General features: G+C 36.9%; 2 protein-coding genes and 1 long non-coding RNA gene across 7 annotated transcripts in view; 2 read left to right on the plus strand and 1 right to left on the minus strand.

Annotated features, from left to right (window-relative positions):
- C9 (complement C9) overlaps window positions 1-5282 on the plus strand; it is a 21071-nt gene extending 15789 nt beyond the window's left edge. For both annotated transcript variants that reach the window (XM_083818442.1, XM_083818443.1), the window contains exons 9-12: window positions 1562-1740; window positions 1982-2210; window positions 3045-3214; window positions 5122-5282. In XM_083818442.1, coding sequence (XP_083674568.1) covers window positions 1562-1740; window positions 1982-2210; window positions 3045-3193 — 557 coding nt within the window. In that variant the 3' untranslated portion in view covers window positions 3194-3214; window positions 5122-5282. The remainder of the gene's footprint in view (window positions 1-1561; window positions 1741-1981; window positions 2211-3044; window positions 3215-5121) is intronic.
- LOC310890041 overlaps window positions 1-16051 on the minus strand; it is a 22498-nt gene extending 6447 nt beyond the window's left edge. Inside the window, exon 1 of the long non-coding RNA XR_014576977.1 lies at window positions 15595-16051. This is a non-coding gene — a long non-coding RNA (uncharacterized lncRNA). The remainder of the gene's footprint in view (window positions 1-15594) is intronic.
- The window catches only part of FYB1 (FYN binding protein 1), a 70289-nt gene continuing 58395 nt past the window's right edge, over window positions 5413-17306 (plus strand). For all 4 annotated transcript variants that reach the window (XM_083818431.1, XM_083818432.1, XM_083818434.1 and 1 more), the window contains exon 1: window positions 5413-7719. In XM_083818431.1, the coding sequence (XP_083674557.1) occupies window positions 7717-7719 (3 nt within the window). In that variant the 5' untranslated portion in view covers window positions 5413-7716. The remainder of the gene's footprint in view (window positions 7720-17306) is intronic.

Below are 17306 nucleotides of genomic sequence, written 5' to 3' on the forward strand. Positions count from 1 at the left end.
CACTCCAAGGCCACAGGTCCTTGGGTATTACATTACTGGTAGGGATCAGCAGACCCACTGATGCACACCAGCACACATACATGCCACACACACTACAGGTGACTCCAGTAATCAGTCTTAAATGCTTAGTCTATCCAGCAATTGTCCCTTCAATCCTCTTGTCTCCAATTGCTTCAAATGGAGACACACACGCACACAGGTCTCAGTCAACCAGGACCTCACAGTATTTGACCTCGAAACCCCAGTTACTCCAGTGGCCAGCTCCTCTAGTTGTCTCATTGTAGAATCATAGAATCATAAGGGTTGGAAAAGACCCCCAAGATCATCAACCATCCCCCTACCACCAACATCACCCACTAAGCCAAGTCCCTCAGCTCCACATCCAGACTTTCCCTAGGCACATAGATTTTTATGTGTAGAGATTTACAACCACTTTGATACTTGGCTCCCAACCCTCTTACATTACTTGCTAGCTACTCTGCTTTGTTATTTGCTAGTGATCACACACTGACATATGTATCCTCACTTGATCCAGTCATTGGCAGCACAAACACGCAGGTCCCCATCATGGTCCAACTCCAGTTGCTGGCACACAGCTCTCCATACACATGTATACATGCAGAATAGAGTTTCTTCACCCAGGAAGACAGAAATGGAATTTAATGAAAAGCCTGGACAGACTGCAAAGATCAGGCACAGCACATGACCAGACAAGCTCACTGATCATCCAGCTTTCTATATGCAATCAGCCACTTCTTTGTCTTTATTCCTCTCTTTCCCATGCTTGTTTCTCCCAAAACTACCTTGATCCCATCTTACCTTTTCAATGGTACCTTCCTAAATATACCGTAAGTATTTAAGTTCTGTACAATCCTCGAACCCTGCTCTTTGCATCCAGAGAGTCTTTCCATTGACTCATCCTGCTGCAGACTCATTCTCAGTCCTGTCCAATGGGTCTGACAGCTCTCCTGGAACAGGCCTGGGAGGAGCCAAGGCAGAGTCTCCCTTTCTCTTATTAAGCTACTTATGTTCCCCTCCCTGTCAATGTTCCCTTCTGTTCTTCTGTGTCTCTGGAGCTGAGTCTTTTATCAAATGCCCTAAAAATCTCAAATGGCAAGCAGTGAAGGATTTACTACTCAGCACATAAAAGACAATTATTCCGAGTCTTGTAGTGCTCTATTGTTGTGTTTTAGTTACGAAGCACAAGCTCCTACTATTCCAATTTCTGCCCTTTTCTGGTTCAGCTCAGGTGATAGAGTAGCAGTATTCATAATATTTTTGACTTATTAAATGGTTATGACCTCCATAATGCCTCTCATTTTGCTCTATGCCTTCTTTTTCTTTCAGATATTGGGTTTTCTAATTTAATTGCAAAATAGAAGATTTCATCCCATGTAATAGGTATGAGCAAAGAAATATGGAATTCCACCATGACCAGTGCGTGAAGGGTTCCTCTCTCAATTGTCATTTTACAGAGGTGGACTGGTTGTGCTAGAAGGACAACTGTTCGTCAAGATGTATGGACATTAAATTTTCTTCTTCATCTTCTTTCTTTCTGCAGTAGAATATAAAGATGATGCTATCATTGATGATGTTATTTCTTTAGTTGATGGAGGGAAGATTGATTTTTCAGTAAAAATAAAAGAAATGTTACTGCGAAGATCCAAAATGGTTGACATAGAAGATTATGTACAGTGGGCAAAGTCCTTGGTTGATGCACCAGTAGTGATACAGGAACGGGTAAGTACATCCTCTTTAAAACTGTGCCTCTTAGAATCTGAAAACTTCTGTTGTAAAATGGAGGTGAGTCTCCAAGTATCATGAACTACCAGATACTTTCTTCATTTTGACAACTTCTTCAGATGCTTATTCTAGTGATGTGTATATCAGCACTAAAGGATGGTATCCTTTATTGCTATCAAAAGTATTCAGAACTACAGAAAAATCTGTTAAACATGGGCATTTTTTTTTCCTTCCACAGCCTTCTCCAATACATACACTTGTTCCAGTTAAGATAAGAAACTCATATTTAAAGAAACAAAATTTGGAAAGAGCAATTGAGGACTACATTACTGAATACAGTGTGTGCAAATGTGAACCCTGCAAAAATGGAGGCACCCTTGTACTGATAGATGGAGCTTGTACATGCATGTGCTCAAGCTACTTTAAGGGAATTGCTTGTCAGATTCCCAAATCTACGATAGTTGAAGGTTAGTAAATTCTCCAAGCAGACTAAAACAAGCATAGTTTTTAGAACAATATCCAGGCAAAATGAGCCTTCATAAGGACATAAGGATGTCATAGCACTCCCTTATGCCTCCTCCAGTCAAATATCATGGGTATAGAGTGTGGATCTTAGTAAAATTTACTGGGTTCTTTTGATGATAAAGGCACTCTAAGATAGAATTCTTTGTCCCACATATATCATTGCATCTTGAAATGAAAATCCAAATACATTTAAGTAAGTAGGAGGATGGTGGCATGATGGTAAGGACCAAGGCTGTAAGTTGAGCTCAGACAAAAGCAATCTCAACATGTCATAAGCTCTTTTGTCTTCAGTTTCCTGCAAAAGCACTATTACTGCTAGCACATGACCACATTTCATACTTACTGTGTTAGATTAATATTAGACTGGTCCACAAAGGGGAAGAGGGAGCTGAATGCAGTTGTGTACAGGGAAAAAAAAAATAATAATAATGTGCAGTAAATTCAATACCTGTGGTGGAGACTTTGAAGTACAGATGCCTTAGAACTTGATATTCATGCAATTTCCTAGGGTGGCAAAAATGCTGAGACATCTGGGCCCTTGAACAGTGTTACTGACAAGGGCATTTTCAAAAGCCACATCTGTGTAGATGGGATATATGCTAGAGGGTGGAATGATCTGCAGAGTCACCATAACTGCAAAAATTAGAATTAAATCATGGACCACCTTGTCGACCCTCAGAAGTGCTGGGTAAAATTCTATAATTAATGATCTTTCTGTCACTGCACAGCAGACAGAAAAATATTAGACTAATCCTAGTATGATGGCTTAATACCAGCTGTCACTGATGGAGGCTGGAGCTGTTGGAGTGCCTGGTCCACCTGCATCGATGGTGAAAGCACTCGAACTCGCCAGTGTAATAATCCTACACCACAAGCAGGAGGCAGACCATGCCAAGGAGAAGCCATTGAAAAACGTCCCTGTTGAGAAGAAAATGTTCAAAAGCAGGTAAGCAGCGTCTCTTAAGTACTAATCTGTTACTGCTGTTTTGAGTAGTCAGCCAATATTTGAGACATTTCAGTGACATTCATAAGCTCATTTACATGTTTCTTTTCAATCTGTGATGGTAGAACTTTTAAAAACAGATACCTCGTAGCTCCAGTTGGTGAATCTTTAGATTTGTCTTTGTATGTCTTCAGGAGTAACATTATATCACAGAACTATGAGAATTTTGGAGAACAGACAAAAAATCCAGCTCTTGAAATCCAGATTTCACCTCCAGTCAAACTTTCTATTAGAAAACCTATGTCTTTGGAAGAGAAAAGATATATTTTCCACACAAGATATATAAAGACAGTTTGGGAGTCTGAATTCTTTTACTTGATAAGTAGTATGCTTAAATCCAACAGAGTTACTCTTACAGTAATGTTGAAACTTTTCACCTGGAAAAAGTTAGTTTAAGAAAATGTTTAGCAACACAGTTTTGTGAGTATTGTTTCTAAAACAATACTGCAAAGCAAAGCAAAACATGTAAGCAGGATTTTGAGAGTGGATGCTCTGGTCCATAGAATGGAAAGGTGATCTCAACTTTCTTCATCTGCTCTGAAGAAGATTTCATGCTGCCTGGAAATGACAGTAAGAGTTTACAGGCCCGGGAAGAAGTGTTTGTGCTTTATGCTTAATATTTTATGCTATATATTAATAAATTACCTCTTTTCTCCACGGCCACAAGAAGAAAAGAAGTAGCAAAACAGGAAAAGTATTTTGCAAATTTCATCATTGAAACACCGTGATGGTTTTGCAAAATGACTTATACCTGAGTCAAAGATACGTAACAGAACATTTCTTCCAAGCCAGCTCTTTCGCCTTCAACAGAGTTCAGCTAGGTCCACTAATCTACTTGTGAAGCACTGTGAAGAAAGCATAGCCAGCAGGACATGATATCACTTGTGGGCTGTCTAGTCCTAAATCAGACAATTATGAACTGCTTCCTACAGCACTTCATCTCCATGCTATCAAAGCCACTCATTCCACAAGTTATGTCACAGCTGGAAGAGCAAAAACTGAGAGAATATGATAGAGAGATGTAAAATCCAGGGTAATGTGAGGCTAACAAGTGTAAAAACTAGGAGACATTAGATAAAACTGGCAAGTGGCAGATTATAAACAAACTGTAGACTGGTCTTCTACACAGTGGACATACCAAAAGGAAATACACATTTTAGAAACCTTAGGAAAAACTAACAGAAGTTTCTCAAACATATAGAAATGACGTTTGTTTATGTAGTCTCTGAAGTATCGATTTTGCTGGGATGGGAGAGCGTTCCGGGGAAATACTTCTACGTGCTTCCCTACTCCTTGGCATACTCCAGGTCTGTGTTATTTTCCTAATGTTAGAAAAAGGATAAAAAATTTAGCCTTTGGTTGATCCAGTGCAATGGGTCTTATTTTAAAATCTTATTTTATTATTTTAAAATTAATGAGCAGCCTTAGTTTTCTTCCTTCAATAAATATATCAATGACATGTCCTTTTCAGTCAGAATGGTAAATATCATGATGATTATACATGATGCATACATATTCAGATATGTTTCCTCCTGTATATTAAAAGTCCTTTTTAAAAAACAAAAATAACTTTACTTTGGCTCCCAATAACATCAGACTTGTTGAGAACTCACTCTTCCAGATGAAGCCAGTGGAAGCTGGCTTAGAGCTTCCACGCTTAAAGCTTCTGCACATCACATATGGTTTGATTTCTTCTTTATTAGAAAGAGTTTATGTTACAATCATAATTGAAACACAGTGAAATGTTCTTGATGAGCCATGAGAATACCGTTTCACTTAAATATTGACTAATACATATATCATAACAACTATGTTCTAACACTTTGTCACTGTTTTTTCCCCTTTTTTAGAAATGATTAATGGATTCCAAACCAGTTCTACAAATCACAGTTTCCAATGGTTAGCTTGCTACCCAAGAGCAACAGAACACCGTGAATTAAAAGCATCTGCACCTTAAATGATTGCTTAGCAAAACAAAGTAATATACCAATAAACATCTTAATGGAGAAGAGCTGATGCAGTGGGTGTTGTCCATCTTTTTTTTTTTTTTTTTTTTGTCTCCTGCTGTCATTAGAACATGAATCATCTACCATTTATGTTTGTTAGTCAATAGCATAATAGTCCCCCTTTGTCTTATTTTCAACAATTCTTTGGGGTGAATGTTTTCAAACTGATTTTCAAGAATTCAAGTTCGGCATGAATATCAGAATAATGTATATAACATCAGCCATTTGATAGTATACTGTCAGCAAAGAACCTGAGAGAGACTTCGATCTTGACTAGAATGCCCTTTTGGATTTATTTCCACTCCCACATCTTACATCTAATTCACACCCTGCATCACAGGTATGTTTAAAGACATGCACCTTTACTAGAGTTATTATAGTATTTGCTGAAGTGCTTGATATTGTATCTTGTACATGTCAGTGTGTTAAAGATTTTTTTATGAAATCAGAGCTACGTTACAAAGAGGTAGAAGAGTTGGTATAATGCCACCTATATTTTTAGCAAAACTCATGAAAGAGACAAGGGTGAGGCAATTGTACTACCTATCAGTATCCTGAGTGAGTTTTTAAATTGGTAGACAACTAAGAAAATTTAATTAGGTTGGGAAAGGAAGGATAGTTCTCAAAGATACAAAGTTCCGGAAGTCTCATGGAAAAAAAAAAAAAAAGCAGCTGAGTAAACAAAAGAAAATTAGTGTCCTGGTTGCAGAAAGGCATTAGTGTGAATTCAGCTGTTCTACTAGGCTTAAGAAGATACACAGGGATGCAAGATACAAGAAAACAGATTATTTTAAAATACTGAGAACTAAGGGATAAGAGGGCTGAGTGGTTTGGAAACACAGGAATAGTAGCAACCACATATCAAGGAGGTAAGTCTGTTACATACATGCAGTCCAGGTCTGGAGGAGTCTCCTGGAACCTTCGTTCCCTTCCTGCTGCCAACTACAGGTGGCCCTGAAGACTTTTACTACCAAAACCCAAACATCACAAAAGAAAACAATGGAGAGGACTGTTCCCCGGGTCCCTACAGTAGGAGAGAGTTGAAAAGTGAAACTATACTGAAATGGTAACCAAAGAAAGTGAATCACACCCTCTGCTACAAATGTAGACCAAAAAAAAAGGTTTTTCATTGGTTTCGGTCACCATAAACAGTTCCTACTCAACCACAGAAATGGAAATACACTTAGTGAATGTTCCCGAGTGCAAAGGTAATATTTTCTTTTTCAATTTGTCTTTTCAAATCCCTTCTCAAAGGTGCATAATATTGTGCTCAAAGACACAAGCTTGTAGCTGCCACAGTAATTTTCTGTTTTCTAGAAAATAAATTGTAAGTATGTTAATTGCCTCTATAAGTACCTGTAGTGGTATTTGCTATTATAGGTCTACAGATATATTGCACTAAAAGTTTAATTGGAAACCAATGTTTTGTGACTGCGGCAATGCAGCAATCATTTCAGTGCTCTGTTACCAAGATTATGAGGAAATCTTCGTTTCATCACAGAATAGAGTTTAAATCTTGGTTGTGATACAGATACAGTATTTTCTGTTACATTACTGTTGTTTTCATTTGTCCCTCATTGCTTCATACAAAGGTTGCTTATTGAAAACTTACCTGCTTTTTTATTTAGCAGTTGGACTTCACCGGAAGTATATCAGAGTACTCACTTTCCCCTGCATTTAGCATGTGCTTCACACCTCTCCTTCCTTCCATCCTTCATGTCTTTTCAGTCATCTTGCTGAAGAACCTCTCTTTTAGCTTCCTTTGTTACACCCACACCAGTGAGGTTTATCCCATTTCTTCCATAACTTTTTGTGCATAGGAGGTCTGGCGGTGCAGGGCTTTAATAACCTGCTGGACCAGAACAACCTATTTTTCTGATACTATGAGCTATGAAGACATGATTAGCCAGAAGTTAGTGGACAGAAATACAGGTCATCTTATTAGAGGAAGAAAATGGCTTCAGATTTTAAACGTCTGTGCAAATCTGAGCCAGAAGAAGGGGTATATGAGGTAGGTTATGAAGTTCAAATACATGAAAACTTGGGTACCTTGAGTATGAAAGACAAAAAACTAAATATATTTGCTTTTTTAATTCTGCAAAAGATTAGTGAAAACATAACTATATATTTTTCTCATCAGCATATACATGTTTTTCATTATAATCTTGGAGGTCATAAAATGAATGAATGCTCCTTCACTGTCATTTGTCCTTCACAGTGCTGCAGTGTATCCCAAACAAATGCTGTTAAAATTTCTGTTAGGTCTCTGATAATATGCAAAACAAGGATTTTGCTGATATCTTTTCCTGTGAAGGCTGGATAGACCACATACACTTTCAAAAAAGGAAGTGCACAGTGAAGGACAAAGAACATTTTTGACTCTCTCCAGTACAGTACATACTCTTTAGCAGACTTGTATGAGACAGAGAGGCAAAAACTATGGTAAGTACAGAGCTCTATTAATTTTATTTTTACTACATGGATATGTAAGATTCATTATTAAAACTGCAGTGGATGTAACAGTAAAGCTCTAAACATATTTCTAATAATTTTCAATTCAGTTCCTTGTAGCTGACTTCCTACTTTTGAGGGCATGAAGAGACTTTTTAGTTTTTTCAGCTTCTTCACCATGTGAACTGGTTTGTGTATGTCTTACTGATTCTGAAATTCAAGATTAAGGAAGAGGCAACAGCTTCTTTCAAGGCTAAGCGGACAAATTTATTTGTGTATCTAGGGGAATTCTGCAGCCAGGTGTCAATAAGACACCAAGCAAGAAATGGGAATGAGTAAAGACCCTTAACTACATTTCTAGGAAGCCACTGCACTACCCTAGTTTAATTCAGAAGTCCTTTGAAACGAAAAACAAACAAACAAACAAGATTTGTGCTTTTGTCTGTAAACTTGTAGCATAGTTGTATTTTTTACTAATCTTTAGATTTTTTTTTCCATCAAAAGAAACATTCTAAAAAATTCCAAACCTAAATATATGCAGCTGTTTTTTGAAACTATTTTACTAACAAACTGAGTCAAAAAGTTTGAGGCAAATGATTTTTCAGATAGATGGTAAAAATTGTGTAATCTGAATAGCCTTTCAGACTGTCTTTTCCTGAAGAAATAGTTCAAGACTCCTGGAGTAGCTTGTATACTTTTGTCATTGTATATATGCCCAAATAAAGCAACCTTTTCCTGAAAGTAGTGGTAATAAAGAGGTGTTTCTTATTTGAATATGCCAATCTTGTTCCAAGAGAGAAAAGGTACATTATGAAATATAGATAGGAATCCAAGCTACAGAATTTAGTATCCTCATGGGGAAAAATGTCTAATGTCCATTACAAGAAACTCATATAAAATGACAATGTGAAATAGGATTGAATACAGAATACAGTTTACATTTAACAGTGCTTTGCAAAATTTGGAGGGTTTTAGCTGAGTTTTTTTCTGTTTTATACAGTGATTGATTTCTCCCTGAATCTGAAAAAAATGGCTTTGAATTGTTTAAATGACCTTTTGATATTTAAAAAACAAAACTGATAATTCTTATTCTATTAATTTCTTTTGTAATGTTCTGTTGTAATGTTGTAATGTGTAGGATCAACTGATAAAGAGAAAAATACTATACTTGTTTACAAAAAAAATTCAAGTCACTTGACTTACTCTGGATTTACGCATGTGTAAAAGGGATCTAAATAGGCACAACAGTTATAGCAAATTAGCATCTCACTGTGCTGTGGCATGCTGAATTCCTGTTGTTGCAGACATTCTTTAACCTGAGTTACCAATTCAGGAGGGCCAAATATACATGAAGCCTTTGCACTTGTAAAATCCTGCATTAAAAATTGTGAGGCAAACATAAAGTTGCTTTACTGGCATGACTCAGTTGTCTAGCTGCTTTCACAGGAGGGTTTGTTTAGAAAGAGTATGCACATATGCAAATATGTTGGATGCAGGGCTTCTGCTGTTGCCAAAAGAAGTTTGAAAATAAGCAACAATTAACAGTGCCACTTTTTTCTGTAAATCTCTCTAAAGCTCCAAGTTGTTTTCAAATATGATTGACAATTCAAACTAACCTATGAATTCAGACTCTTCTTGTATTTACCTAACAAAATTAAAATTATATAGCACTATGGGGAAAGGGGTGTTTTCATCTCTGCATCACAGGCATCCCAACAGCCTCACCAAGAAAGTAAATCACATTATTGATACCGCAGGTGTGGAAATTAATAGTATAGCAATATAAGTCAGACAAAAAAAAAAAAAGTAAACAAACAAGAAGAAAGAAAAACAAGCTATTGAAGAAAGTAGAGTGTGGAGTAATGAAGGAAAAGATGTTTTCTGACAGTTTTACCCAAGGCTGATGTCAGAGTGGTTGACAAGACAAATTTATCCCTACAAAATAACCAATGAAATTAAATTGGCACAATCTGGCTGGCTCTGTTTTTACCACATATAGGAAGAGATGGAAGGAGGAGAGTGAGGTGCCACAGAATCCCAAGATCCATAGGATAAAAACCCAGAGTTCAGTATTTCATTTCTGACCGTCACAACAGAGCCAAGTTTAAAACAAAACACATATACATAATACCGCATGAAAAAATCATAGAACTACCCTAACAGCTGGTGGTAGGTATTGCTTCATGTGAGTTTGGAGCTGATGAATGCAAACGGAAAAGGTCACATTTTCCTTTGACTTAAAGCTAAGACTAGCATTGATTTCTAAGCTAGAGCAATAGCATTTAACATGCCTTTCTTCCTGCAGTGCAACTGGAAATTCATAGATTCAGTGTCAGAAGCAAAAGAACTTTTGAGATATGAGAATTCAGATAAATCCACTAATACAAATATGGCTAACTAAGGAAATTGGTTAATCTATTTGGATTTACTGTTTGTTAACAAAGAATTCTTGTTAAAAGTAATCCATAAAAGCAAAGAGAACTACTGGGATCCATTTAGTCATAACATCCACATGGAGCTAGAACAGCAGTTAATAAGTGAGGTGTGGCACAGAAAGGAAGGTCATTTCAAGTTTACTGTACAGAAATCCCCAACTCCTCTTAGTATCTCGTAACAAGATCTGAAGTACAAATGCAAACCTAAACCCACATTTTCCAAGTAGCCCAATTTGGAAGGCATTCACATTGCCTCAGCAACGTTACTAACTTCACAGTTAAATTGTGACAGTTTCTGTCATTCACCATATATATGACCTTTAACAAAAAAAAATCTCCATACTGGCAATTCTTGGAAAACAACTATTGTACTATAATTTGCCTTGAAATGACTAATTAATGGGTCAGTGCTGTATTTCTGTTGCATTTGTCTTGGGGACAATTTCATCTGCTTCCAAGACAGTCAAAATACATTATCCCTTTGAGAGCAAACATTTGTCACACAGAACAAACGGCCACTTAATCAAGTGGTCTGTTTTAATGGATAGTCAGGGGGAAAAAAAAAAAAAACACGCTTCTTCTTATTTATAAGTGGTTATATCCTAAATGAAGGAAAAGTGCCCCCTGGGATTTCTTTATTTGTTTGAAAGAGTATGTACAACAAAAAATGGAATAAGCACTTATCCTTAGACGTGAATCAGGCCTATAAAGTGACCTAGCAGAGGACAAAGAAATACATTAAGGGGTATGTCAAAGCTAGGGATGTTTGTTTCCTGAGATGCTTGCTAGGATTACCTACTTTATCATGGACAGGGATGCCACACACTAGATCAGCTGCCCAGGGTCTCATCCAGCCTGGTCTTGAACATCTCCAGGGATGGGGCATGCACGACTTCTCTGGGCAACACGAAGCATGTAATTCATGAGTATGGTTATTAAAAAATAAAAATAAATATTACGATCTAGAAAAAGTGATCTTGTCCCCAAGGCACATGCAGAAAAATACAGAATCTGGCATGAATGGAATGAACAAGCACAGTACCATTAGAGTCGATTAATGAAGTACATAGAACTACTGAAATATGAAACAGAATTAATTCCACAGACCACATAGATTCAGACCACATCCATTCAGAAATCTACAGTGTGTGATATCCTGACTTCTTTTAAACCTATTTTTTCCTCCAAATAACTCTTTGTTCATTTTTTCATTGATATACGAGGTAGAAGATGCTCTTTTTATAGAGGTTTCAGGTTTCACATAATTATGGCTTTGTTTCTTTTCCAGACCATCATACTACCTAGAGGGAAAACCCTGAGGGATTTCCAAACAGTTATACTAACAATTCCTCTTAAACTTTACCTTCAGAAAAATGAATACCCTTCCACAATGTGACTTTATTTCTTGGCATACTTCTGAAAATGTTTCAAGGTCCCAGAGTTGAGTTGCTTTAGTTAACAGTGAAAGGTGCACAAACACATCATGCTTTCAGTAGAGCTGTACCACTGAAGAGCTAACATAATTTCAGCAAAGGCTAAGGTTGTTCAAATTGAAGTCCTTCTATTTTGCCATGCTCTTATTTGAAATCAAGGGGAGAAAGAAGGTGATGGTATAGTTTCACAGATAAAGGAATCTGCTAATTTTTCAGCTTAAATATTAGGAAAAAAAAAAAGTTTGAGGATAGAGAAGTATGAGAACAGAATGCTTGATCAGACTGTAAAAGCTTTGTCATTGGAAGCTTTGATGAAAAGATTATGGAGACCTATTTTTTTGGTTAGCCTTTTTAGGAATGAGGCAGGTATGTTTGACAAGATGTTATCTTGATGTTCTTTCATCAAGGAGGAGTTCAGAGTTTTATAAGAGGTTTAAACACCTTACAAGCATTGTCTAGTTCACAAGAAAAGAAATAAAGGCAAGGAAAGGAAATGTCAATATAAGGTAGATCATGTGAAACTTCAGGCCCTCAAACTTTGTGTGTTCATTCTAAAAGGCTAAGACAAAGTTAGAGACAAATATGCAGTGTCCACAAATCTGCACTTGATAGGCTCAAAACCTGCCTATCTTTGAATATGTCTCAGATTTTGACAAGAAAGTTTTGGTCATGCAGATTCCCCCATTTAAGATTGCTTGTGACTCATTTCAATGTATTTATAAATTATGTATTCTTCTCTATCTCATCAGATTATCAGGCCCATTTGGAAGGGACTGCTGCATCACCAGCAGTTCAATTGCTCTGTGACCAAAATAGACAAGAGGGAAAGAGTTACCTTTGGTTTGTCATAGATAGATAGATAGATAGATAGATAGATAGATAGATAGATAAGTGTTTGGAGCAGTGCATGGAAACTAGATCTAAGTAAGTGTTGTAATTACTAGTCTATAGACACACTTTACACTTTCTCCTTCTCTGAACCAAAGAATCCTCACATATTTCATGCAAACCAATCACTGTCATCAAAAGAGGTGGAAACTTCTCTCACCAACCATTATTAACCTTCTATCTGGTGCTTAGGGCACTCTCAGGAGAGCTGTGGGTTTCTCTTACATTGGGGTTTATTTTTTGACCACTACCTACAGGTAAATGAAATTAAAGAACAGCTGATCATTTTTAAAAGGAAAGGACATTTTTCCAATAATTGAGGTGCCTCAAAATTTCCTCTATAATAGGATTAAAAAAAAAAAAAGAGAGAGAGAGAGAGAGAGATGAGGGATATCAGGCCAATACATTTTAATATCATTATTTTCACCAGGAAAAAAAAAAAGAATCTCTGTCTTCTAGTGCTATATTTTATGTCCAACTTTTGTGTCTTGATGGAGTCCTGATGATTCTGTACCAGAATACACAAAAGTGGCTTCTCTGACAAGCTGAAGACCTAACCACACTCTGAAGGACCAGTCTTGCAAGGAATTCTGTGCAAAGTGACCTCTACCTTTCTGCAAAGACCAGAGAGGCCACTGGACTTCAGATAGCTGCAGAAGTCCAGCAACTCAAGTTATGCCTTGCTTAACACAGCAGATTTTGAAACTGCTTTGTGTAAAAAACAAAAACAAAACAAAACAAACAACAAAAAAAACCCCACAACTTCCAGGACTAAGAAAAAGAAAACATTCAGAATGCTATTGTCTTAGTGAGCCAGGCACACTTCTCTGTCTGTCAAGCTCAAGTGAAGCACAAGAAGCAAAGAGAAACAAAGACTGAGAGAAAAAAATATATTTTTTTTCTAGATCTTTCAGATACTTTCAAAATTATTTGAAATACAAATGAACATCTGTTTCAAATAAATCCAAAAATTCTTTCTAGCTCACTGTATAAGACACCAAGGAAAAAAATGTAATGATAAAGCTAGTCAAGCAGTGGAAAAGTAGTGGATTGTCTAGAGTATATTCTAAGACAGCAAAACTCTGTGCAGACATAATGCCCAATGATGCCTCTATATTGTTACAGAGGGCCAAACTGCACTCAGAACATCTCAAGCTCTGGCATCCCTGTTATCCCAAAATGTCTTGCTGCAAACATGAAAGACCCATGATATCATTAAAGAAAAACACTGGCAAACCAGAACTAGCTACATGTAGATATGTTTGTGATCAGCCCATCCACACTAAAATCAGCTTGGCCTACTTAACAGAAGTGGAATGAATGAGTTAGGTATCTAGATGAGAAAACAATAAAAAATATTCATAAACAAATGTGAAGCAGAGACAGAACATACCACATTTAATTACCTCACTCTAAGGTACAAAATGATCCCAATCTTTCCCTTTGTCACCCAAGTTATAACATGAAAAGCATTGTATTTTATGTGTCTGCTTCTCCTAGACTAACAGTAAGATGTACAAGTTAATGCAATGCTCCCAGTGCTGCCAAACAAAATCAGCTTTTTTAAAACACCAAAGGTGCTTTTAAAGGAAAGAGGAGCTGAAAAAATAAAAACATTTTGTTTTCAAGAAAAAGCTTACACATCTTGACACCTTTTCTTGAAATCATATTTGGTCACCGTTTATTACAGCTACTCCCTTTCTCTATGCTCTAACTCAAAGACGGTAATTAGCAACATTTCCCTAATATCTATCCTCTTCCTTTTGAAAACAGAATATTTATATTTATATGAGAACTTTCAGTAGTCATTTACCCTACACATTTCTCATGTAACTACATTGTGAATGTCTCCTGATAGGTTAAGACACAGAGGAATATGTGCACTTTTTTATTTCTTGAAGTTGTAAGTGAATTGTTTTAATATGTTTAAATATTTATCAGTAAGTCATCCATATTTGCATCAGCAGCCTGGGATTAAGACCCCGAGGATATTTGTAGGTCCATTTTAATAAAAAGACATTTTTTTAGCTGTTTTTTCTTACAAAGTGAACATGCAGACTATTCTTATTTTAATTAAGAAAATCCAACAAATCAATTATTATTATTATTATTATTATTATTATTATTATTATTATTATTATTATTATTGTCCATCAGAGTTTAGGGTTCTTAATAGAAATAATGTGAAATGAACAAAAATAGCATCTGGCTTCAGCAGCATCCCTTAATCCAAAAGCTGGAATACACAGAAAATCAATATTAAACAAACAACAAAAACAACAGAATAGATATGAAGAAAACAAAAGCATCACCCATGTTATTGTATTGAAGTTGTGAACAACGGCCCCCTGCTTTTCATGTCATCACTGAAAGCTGTGAAAGTTCATAGTAACTATTTATTATATGTTCTTAAAAATGGGACACTCCTTTTCCAAACTCAAGCCATAGATTTTGCCAAAATATATATTGAAACTGTTCTTGAGGGGCTTACATTTTCACAAAATTGAATGAGGATCAGAGAATTTTTATGCAATTTGGATTCACAGATATGGCTGGATGTTCCTTCTATTTCTGCTGACACATCTCTAACGCTTGTGTAATAAAATTTTGAAGAAGTGTCACAACCACTACAATATTAGAGCCCTTCTCTAATCTTTTGAGAGTGTCTGCATTTTGATTCTGTGGACAAGTCATAGGCAGAGTGGTATTCTTATTCTCATTGGAGGAAGGAGAAGAAAAATGTTTGGAAATTGTGTCCCCTGTTCAAAGCCTCGCAAAACAGTAATTTTGCTACAACCATTGATCCGTTCCATCTCTCAGTAATTTTTTCAGCTATTTTCCCAATCCTTTTTGAATCTTTTTCATCTTTTCAAGTGTTTACAGGCCCTGCAGTTTATCCCACAGTTGTTCTGTCTTTACAGCTGGCCCCACTTAGACCTTTTTGGACCTCTGTCTCTAATTCATTCATTACTCTACAACTAGGTTTCCATTGACCTGAATATATTCCTTACACATCATGAGTTTTCTGTCAAATCTGTTTCACTTAGCCTCTGAGAGCAGCTGACAGGGCTAAAATTTATGTACTAGCCTTCAAGAATGAACTGACCTACCTTAGTCCAACACTGGTGCTTTCTTCTTTTTGCTTTTTTTTTCTCTCTTTTCCCCACCACAGCCAGTAGCCGTTCTATCCTCCACAACATATGTATCCTGTGCAGTCAAGGAACTTCACAACAGCTCATCCTTAAATGGATGCCCAGCTGACTAGCCTTAGCTTTCATCAGTCTAGCCACTGCTCAACAACAAATGGCAGTGCACATTTCCCCATACACTTTTTTAGTCCTTGGAGCAGAAAGGCTGGTATGTGCAGCCTCCTTATCTGTCATGGCCTGTAGCCACTGTGAAGAGATAGTAAAACTAAAATAGACCCTGCCGAATTAGGTTTCCCCTTCTCATTTCCAGATTCCAGTGCCTGCAAATAATAGACACGGTAAGCTACACTTTCATGATTAAATGGAAATGGCAATGGAAACAAGGGGCTTTCGAAACAAGCTGCAAAAAGGGAAAACCCAGCTGTACACACACACACACACACACCCTGGTGAGGGAAACCAAATAATGGGACAGATAGCCTAGGACTGCAGCATCTCCATCCTTGCAGGTAGTCAAAACCCAATTGGAGACTGCTCTGAGCAATCAGGAAAGTATTGGCCCTGCTCTGAGCAGAAAGTTGGATAAGATGACTTCCGGAGGTCCCTCCCTACTGAAATTATTCTGTGAGGCTATGATTCATAATGGGAGTGGTTCCTCCATTAGAGGTCACCATTGTGCATGTGCCAAGAAATGACTCCACAGAAAGAGAAGAAAAAGAATTTTAAAAAAGGAAAACACAACAACAACAGCAACAAAATTGTAGAGAGAAAGTTCTCTGTGAAGTAGTGTTCACTTCTGTCTGACTACAGAAAGATGAAATCTATCTGACTGTAGGACAGGCATATGATGGAAGAGGGGACACATTGCCCACTCATCTCTCCAGTTTCCTAGTTAGCACATGCCAGCAATAGGATAAAAAGGGACTGAGCAAGGTTTGTAGAAAGGGAAATCTTGGAAAAAGGCAGAAGGGTAGTACAGGAAGGAAGAAGAATTCTTTTTTTTTAAAGAATAAACTGTGAATGTACCAGCTGGCTTCAGAATATGGGGTTTGTGTACACTCTCTACATAAGTTGACTAAGCCAAAGAGATTCTTCCAGCAGATGGAAAACGGGTCTTAGTTTTCTGCTGTGCTTTGCCAGAGGAACAGAAGAATGCACTTTTATTTAACCTCATTTTCCATTTCTTTTGTGGGTTTATCTCACAGGTGGACATGCACTTTGAAGCCAGCAGCCTTGTGACCAGCCTGTTGTCATTTGCAAGGATCAGAATTCATTGGTAGTCAAAAGAAAAACGTTTTGAAAGCCCAAAGGATTGGGCCACAGAAAGGGTGTTAGGTATTAAGTAAATCCTAAGAAGAAGTGCTTAGGAAAATTTTGTTGAAACATCCTTTTTAAAGCTATTTAACTGGGTTTTCATTTTTAATCTTTATTGTCTTTGATTAGAACTCCCATGGGAACATTTCTGAAGTTATTTTGTGTTTTGAAGTGTTTATTCTGTGGGAAGATACGCTTTGTTGTTGTTTTTTAGGCCACATCATACTGATGTCAGGAACTGTACTAACCTGAGAAGTCATATAAAGGAATGTTTTTATTTTTAATTAAACTTCAACATTTCAGATTGAACATTTTTCCAGATATGTGATTTTATGTTTGACAATCACAGAATCACAGAA

Source organism: Anser anser (assembly GCF_964211835.1).
Source record: "Anser anser genome assembly, chromosome: Z".
NCBI classification, from domain to species: domain Eukaryota; kingdom Metazoa; phylum Chordata; class Aves; order Anseriformes; family Anatidae; genus Anser; species Anser anser.